This window comes from Neltuma alba, unplaced genomic scaffold (genome assembly GCF_004799145.2).
Source record: "Neltuma alba isolate B1F8T4 unplaced genomic scaffold, ASM479914v2 tig00011352_pilon, whole genome shotgun sequence".
NCBI lineage: Eukaryota > Viridiplantae > Streptophyta > Magnoliopsida > Fabales > Fabaceae > Neltuma > Neltuma alba.
In genome coordinates, this window is record NW_021636052.1 from 92,140 (window position 1) to 99,884 (window position 7,745).

Consider the following 7,745-nt stretch of genomic DNA (forward strand, 5'->3'; position numbering starts at 1 on the left):
TAAAATAGTATCATATATAAATATTCATCAACATCTAAGAACATCTAAAACATTCATTAACAAGATAACAACATCTAAAAGTTTTATCTATAATGCAATTGTGCAATAAATAAACACTATCATTAATCTTTTGAAACTTCATCATCACTATAATTAATTATTTTTCTTCATAAGTATGCTTTTCTTTCGTAACAAAAATATCAAGTTTTTCTTCTTTATAAGAATTTTATTTTTAAATTTTGCAATCTAACTATTATTTTACTTTAATGTGAGAAACATTGTTGTTGAAACTCATGAATTTCTAATTCAAATTATAGAATCACAAGTTATATAAGTATAAAAATATTCTATTATCAAATATATATATAGTTTAAAAATATCAACGCATATAATATAAATCAAATCATTATTAAAGTCCAAATTAACCCATTTTTTAAAAATTTAATTGGATAAATTATTGTCTAAAACTAAATTTAATTTTAAAATGATAATAATAACTAAATATTTGAAATATTATTAACAATGTAAAAAATTAATAACATTAATATTATATAAAAAAATTAAAAAATAAAAAAAATTATAAAAGGGTTTAAAAGGGCCGGCCCGCGGTCCTCCAGGGCCGGCCCTTTTAAGCCCTCGACCCTCCAGAGCCAGCCCTCCAGGACTTATTTTTCATTTTAAAAGAAAAATATCAAACCCGACCCTCATAATTTCAGGGCCTAAAAGGCCGGCCCGACTGGCTTCGACTCGTTTTTCCGACTCTAAATTAGCAGAGAGAGGGACGAACATTCTGGCAAAAAAGGAAAAATCACTATCGTGCTCGATTATTTTCCCTTCAGACTACCTGCTTTGTTCTCCTTTCCATTAACATGGCTGTGTTGTGCTTGTTTGTTCTCTCCGATCGCTGCTGGTGGGGATTGAAGTTTGGGTGCTTCACTCTTCTTGCTTTTTCGTGACGTTGCTGTTTAAGGGTGTAGGCAGATCGCTATCTTTATTTCTCCTCTTCTACTCCTGTGCGTCCATTGTGCGGGCTATGAATGAAAAGCTTCTTCTTCCTTTGATTTTCAGAATGCTCCATTCTATTATGTGCAGAACGTTGCTTCTTCTTCTTTGTTGTGCCATACGTGGATTGGAAATGGTGGTTGTTCCTCTTCTTGGTGATGGGTTTGACTTGTATCAAGTTTTGGCGATTAGCTAAGATTGGATTTACAATTGTAATGGATGAAATCGGGGACTATGGTCTTAAGAAGAATATTTTTGAAGCTTGTCGAATTGTATGCACACTAGGTATTTGATAAAAGGTTTGGAAGGAAATGGACTTACCTAGGCATGTGTTTCTATATCATTTTGATGATGGAGAAGAATTTAGATTCTATGTTGGATTGACTGTGATTTAAATATTCCTCAGAGATAAATTTAGAAGCTTTATAGCTTCTAATGACATTGGAGAGAGGATCGTTCGGAAATATTGATGATTAAGTTTGCTTGTTTTTATGTTAGCACTAGGATGCTTATGAGGTGTTTGATTGTGTTTATTGAATTGTTGGAGATTATTGTTAAATGATTTAAAGAATATAAGTATGAATTAGGATATTAAGATTTTGGTTAAGGTAGTGGATATGAATTAGATGGATCTATTCTTACGTAGAAGAATTTGGTTTTGTAAACTCGGTAAAAGAAATGACATTGAGATTGTTTTGGGCTAATGTGAATCGGTGGATCGTAACATCTAGTGAGTTATTGTGTTGGAATTACATGCTCTTTTGTGAGATTTGGAAGGGGGAAAAAAGAAGGATGCTGCTTATATCTAGACATATTATGATAATGTATTGATTTAAACTCTTGATGCATATAAGGTATTTGTTAAAAGGTTTGAAGGGAAGTCAGTCATTACTCTAATGAATTGTTGAATGTGGCTAAAGTGATAGGGAGTAAATCATAATGTATTGGATGGGAAAGTATTTATATATAGGGTAGTGACTGAATTGGAAGTGAAAATTATGGTTGAGCTTGGAGAAACTTAGAAGCATATAGGATGGTACTTTGGAACTTTAGGATATTGTGGTTGCCTATTGTTGAGTTAATGTCGGAAGGGAGTTATATAGCTTAAAGATAACGAATGAAAATTCTTTTTATATATATTTATAGAGGGTGTGCGGGGAAAGAAAATCTTGATAAAAGGTGTAAGAAGTAAACTATAGAACTTGGGAACACATCCAAGTGACTGAATAGCGTCTCAATTAATCAATGAATAAGAAGTTTGTTTTATTTACATTTTTTTCAATAGATTTACATGCATTTTAGTATTGTTCTAATTATGACAATAATGTATCATTGGAAGCAATTTATTTATTCTGGTTTGTTTTGAAAGGAAGTAAAATTTATTCTAGGATTGATTTTTTTTTTTTTTTGTTTTGAACTTAAATACTTAATTATAATGTTTGAACTATGGCTTAAATGATTCTTGATTAAATTATATTTCAAATAAGGTTATCATGTGTTTACTTTTATAAAGGATGCTTGTTAAATATCAATAATTTTTTTTATATGAAGATATTTGAGAAGTTGAGGATTTTATTCAATTAATAATTTTCTTAGCTTTATGCTACAAATTTTTATTAATGCATGGAATGGATCATAAATTTTTGGAAGTTATTACTCCTTGGGATTGAAGGGGCTGAGAACTGTTAAATTTTCAAAGTTGTTTAAATTCCATGCATGCTGGAAAAATGTTTTCAAAGGACTGAGAATAGAACACTAGTTGCATATGGCAAATCTTTAGCCCTTGGTGCACCATGGCACCCCAAGCTAGCAGGGTGATTTAGAGGTGCTAGCCATGTGTGGCAGACAACACATGTGGAACGGAGGGTGGATTTTCGTGACTATAGTTCACGCCTGTTTTTTTGTGGGCCTTATGCGCATGCCTGTTCTCATGGCTTCTGTCCACGTTGGATATGTTATTTACTCTCATGGATTGTGTGTCCATGCCTGTTACTATTCCACGCAGGTCCTAATAAAAAAAATGGAAGTGTTTTTTTCCCCCCCTTCTTCAAACTCTTGTTGATTGATTTTCAAATAAGCAAAGTTCTTGGAATATATTTTTATTTAAAATATCATAATTAATTCTTTCGTTGTTTTCTTATACTCCTAGGTACCTATATGTTTAAGCAGTGAATAGTAATATAGTTGATTTTTTTAACTGCTTGAGTGCCAAACTACTTCATCCTCTTAAGGTTTAACAACTTTATTATTATATAGTTATGTTTTATTGTTGTGATATTATTCACCAGAAAATATTTTGCTCTCAAATCTTGCAGCCGATCCTGTACTCCTACTTCTCAGTGAGAGGCATTTATGCTGAATTGGAGTTGAAGTATTGCTCTAAACAATCCCCATTTTCATGTAAACTTCAAACTTATGTATTATATTTTGTAAATTCTATTCTTGATGCCTCATGTGAATCATAGTTAGGGTCCTGCTTTTTTACATGCGTTGTATATCTGTTGGCCCAGAATAGAGCTCCTTCCTACTGAATTGTGTAATTCTGCAGCTGTAGAAATTAGGGAAAGTCTCATTTTTAGGGGAGGCTCTATCGAAATTTCTATAGAAAGTCTACTAGCTTTGTCTAGAGAAATATTTTCAAAGGCTTTATATTAAGTGTAGCTTCATATGCCTGTGGTCATATGTCAGAAATTATATATACTCTAGGCTTGAGGAATGTGGCTTTTCTCATATTCTGGGTCAGTTACTCCTTGTTTTTGGGGGGTGAGACAGTATATGGGAGAAGCGGATAGAAAAATCCCTGCAGCCTAAATTATCAGCTTGTTTTTTGTTTCTCTTTGATAGATGGCCCACAAATTGTTCTGTTAGATGGTAATTTTTTCCCTTCTTTTGCCTTCAAGTACTTTTAAATACAGAATATTTGAGGTTATTTTTAAAGAAAACCTATGAATATTTCTGTCTCTGATTATTTATAAATCTTCATTTCAGATCCATGGCCCGTTGGAGTGGAATTTTGAGGATTCCATTTTATCCCAAGCCCAGGACTTATCATAGAGTTGGTGCATCCATCTGTCTTTCTCCTGAATCCAAAACATTGAGTGTATGTTACTTGATCTTGAAAACCTATAAAAGAATAAAGCAGTTCGTTCTTCAAAACTTTTCTATGTTTCCGTAATTCTTAAATCTTACATACTTTAGCTTTAGGTCTAGCTATGTTTACAGCAAAAATAGTAAATATAGCCATGAACTTAATGCTAGTTCTTTGGTATCCCAATATTTTCTTTGTGACTGACTTAAGGAAAAGGCAATCCATTTACCATTTTTTTCTCTGTCTGATGGTCTATCATGGTGAATTTTTATTTTCCCTTTCTGAAATGTCTTACTCCATAACATGGTTGAATTTTAATTTGTGAGTTTCTTGGTAGTTTTCCTTCGATTTGGAAAAATTAAAAAAATTACTGTACGTTGATGTGGGTGCATTTTCGGTCAATTTCAAATGTTATCTTAGCTTAAATACTTGGAAAAACTTGCATACTCATAGTGGATATAAGATATGATATTACACGGTACAATAAACATTTTATACTTATGCATCCATATGCATCCGTATTGCTTTGTACCTATTTGTATCTCTTCAAAGTTTGGCACTAAAATATGACTATTTGGAGTTTATATAAAGTAAGATGCAAAAAAAAAGGAAGATGCTTCAGTATTTTTCCTTTTGCCAAATAATGTTTTTGCATCAAGAACAGAGACCAAAAATTATATCTGTAAGTTGTTGTAGACATTTTACTCAAGTATTTGGGTAGTTATAGCATGCATACTAAAAATGTTAGAATTAAGAATATATATATTCATTTTATCTTTTAATGAGTTGATTTATTGATTATACGTATGAAAAAACTACATAACTAATTTTATATTTGTGTGTGTATATACGCCCCTTACCCATATCTTAAAATCGCAAAAATTGTTTTTAAGCTAAGTGTCATATTGTACCATTTAGATATGTGAAGCTGTATTGGTATTACGCAGCATTGCTTACTTGAAAATATTCTATTTGGTGCAGGTACCATCAGCAAATGCTGTCTTTTTCTGTGGTGATCGAGTTGAAGGGACTGGCAATCCAGTGATTGACAGACTCTCAGATTTACAGAAAATAACTGAAATTCTGGTGTCAAAATTTGGTCATTCCATTAATGCTTGGGTTATTGAGGCTTCTGTTTTTAATGGGCCTTTTGCTGTCTACGATGAGTTCATACCTCCTGTGAATCAATATGGAGAGCCGAAGTTGTACAGTCCAGTTGGATTTCCAGCATCTACATCAACTGTTGCACTTTTATCAAATTCCCTTGAAGAAGTATGCCATGAGTTCCCCCCTGCTTCCTCTATAATTTCTGCCCCTTTTATGTTTGGGCTGTATTTGTTCTGTTTTTGCTGGTTATTGTTTAAGTGTTAATGATAGTGTGCAAGATTCTTCATTGCTGTTCATTTTAGATAATGCTTTAGTTTCATTACAAGGTTTGTATATTATCTACTAGTTCATTACCCTTAAGGTTACCTTCTCTTGTACTTTCTTTTGTTTTTGGTCAAGGCCTATTTTTTTTTTTTTTAATTATTTGTGGTTTACTGTATATGAATGAGAAGCTAATGCTCGTGTATCCTAGGTCTAAGCTATTTGCAGCTTGTTTGAAGTGTTCTGTCTTTATAAGCACTTGCTTCCAGCATGATGCGTAAAATGATATTTTGTTTTTCTTAATTTCTAGGAGATAGTAGCAAAAGCAACTTCAGTGTAGATTCCATTCGTTCATGCTTGCAAATTCTAGGATATATCAACGAGTGCAACTTCAGTTCACATTCTATGCATACTTGTTCGTACTTTGCAATCACTCTTGAATTGAATTGAATGCTTTCATATTCCAAGGCCTCGTTTGGTTATATGATGGGGCGAAGTATTCCTCTTCTATTCTGTGTAATATCCATTATATATTATTGTGACCATTACTCAGTAATCTTTTACTTTGTAAAAGTAGGGACACGAGAGTCATTTTAATCTCCGCAGATAATTGTTTTCATTCATTTCTTTTTTCTAAAGTTCATTACTTTTATTCTGTGTACTTGATGATTTAAGTATCAATATGATACAGGTAAAAAAGGCGGTGTTTGGACAGCAGGTAGATTCACACTCGCACCCACGATGCAAAAATTCCTCCTGTTTTGCTCATCCTAGGACAATAATCATTGGATTCAGCAAAGGTGGGACTGTGCTTAATCAATTAGTCACAGAGCTTGGCTTCTCAGATGTTGGATCCAATGGAAAATCACCCCATTCGGGACAACCAGTTGACACAAAGTTTTGTGCATTTGATGAGTCTTATATAGTACCTAAAACAAAGGAAGCCTTTCTGAATAGCATAAATGAGATTCATTATGTTGATGTTGGTTTGAACTCCACTGGTGCTTACTTAACCAATGGTGATGTGATCAAGGGAATCTCCAGGAGGCTAATGCAAGGCGCTCCCAGAGTTCGTTTTATGCTTCATGGAACTCCCCGACAATGGTCTGATGAGCGGCGTGGTTGGATACGCCGGGAAAAGGACACGTTACTCCACCTCCTTGAATCTGAAGCTCACAAGACTGGGGGGAAATTAGAAGTGTCTGAGAAGTATTATTTTGCTGATAGGCCTGCAAATTTGCAGATGCACTTTGAAATAATTGAAGCATTGGATGTGAATTAATAGGTCAAATATAGTTATACTCTACTCGCCAGCGATTGCCACGCTGCTGGTAGGACTGGGCAATGGGCAGGGTAGGCTAGCCCGAAGGTTAGCCCGTAGCCGCCCATTTATGAATAAACAGGCATGAACTAACCCATAACCCGGTAGCAATCCATTTAGCCCGCATTAAATGGGTTACGGGGCAGCTCGTTTGGGCTGACTGGGTTACAAGCTAACTCATTTGTTTTTCTGTTTTTTTTTTTGTAATTTTTTTAGTATAGTTACTTTGTATATGTAACCTTATGAAACTGTCAATAAATTTTGCATACCAAATAGCAAATCAAATATAAAATAATATTACATAATATCAACCATATTTAATCACACAACATTTAGAGTCACAAACAATCAAAGCTTGATAAAATCATAAAAGTAGTCACTAATCATAAAAAGTCTCTTAAACTTTAAAAATTCCAATTTTCACTTAAAGGATAAAATAAAAGTTTAGACAAGTATAAATGTTTGATAAAAGATGAATGAGAAACAATATCATCAATTGAATAAAAAATAAAAATATTTATAAAAAAATTAAAACTTAAACGTGCGGGTATGGACATCCCAATACCTTGCCCATAGCCCAACCCATTTAATAGGCTACCCTGCCCATTTAAGTCCGTCCATTTATAATCTCTTATTTGGGCTAATTGAGCTGGCTTAAATGGGTAAAAATTTCATGGGCTACGGGCGGGCTGGCGGGTAATGGGTTTGTTGCTCAACCCTACTACTGAGATGTAATTAATTTATAAGGGTTTGTTTAGAGAGGAGGGATTTTAATATTATTTCATTTAAATTTATTGGAAGAGGAGAGAAGAGGCTTAATGCTACCTTAGTTGAGGAGGAGGGGGGAGTAAAAATATCTCCTTCCAAAAACAAAAGATGGGCAGCTGTAAGATGGGCGGCACGGGATGCTGGTAAGGAATAAGGCTAGCCCATTCCAACTTGTTTGGGTGGCGTCTGTGTGTATAT

General features: G+C 33.7%; 1 protein-coding gene across 8 annotated transcripts; it reads left to right on the forward strand.

Annotated features, from left to right (window-relative positions):
• Positions 1-829: 829 nt before the first annotated feature.
• Positions 830-7,525, forward strand: LOC114712379 (UPF0565 protein C2orf69). Of its 8 annotated transcripts, none has more exons than XM_028896898.1 (5): positions 830-3,402; positions 3,991-4,102; positions 5,072-5,362; positions 6,150-6,789; positions 7,507-7,525. In XM_028896898.1, the coding sequence occupies exons 2-4, from the start codon at positions 3,995-3,997 to the stop codon at positions 6,738-6,740; spliced, it is 990 nt and encodes a 329-aa protein (XP_028752731.1). In that variant the 5' UTR covers positions 830-3,402; positions 3,991-3,994; the 3' UTR covers positions 6,741-6,789; positions 7,507-7,525. The 8 variants fall into 8 exon arrangements, with proteins under 8 accessions (XP_028752731.1, XP_028752733.1, XP_028752734.1 ...); XM_028896900.1 differs by lacking the exon at positions 7,507-7,525 and having other exon boundaries at positions 830-1,732; positions 3,318-3,402; positions 6,150-6,787; XM_028896901.1 differs by lacking the exon at positions 7,507-7,525 and having other exon boundaries at positions 830-1,301; positions 3,318-3,402; positions 6,150-6,787.
• Positions 7,526-7,745: the final 220 nt, after the last annotated feature.

Excerpts from the sequence above, each read along its gene's own strand:
- LOC114712379 (XM_028896898.1), top strand. The coding sequence starts at position 3,995 with ATGGCCCGTTGGAGTGGAATTTTGAGGATTCCATTTTATCCCAAGCCC. Across the intron at positions 4,103-5,071 it reads CTGAATCCAAAACATTGAGT|GTACCATCAGCAAATGCTGT; the intron begins GTATGTTACTTG and ends TATTTGGTGCAG. Across the intron at positions 5,363-6,149 it reads TATCAAATTCCCTTGAAGAA|GTAAAAAAGGCGGTGTTTGG; the intron begins GTATGCCATGAG and ends AATATGATACAG.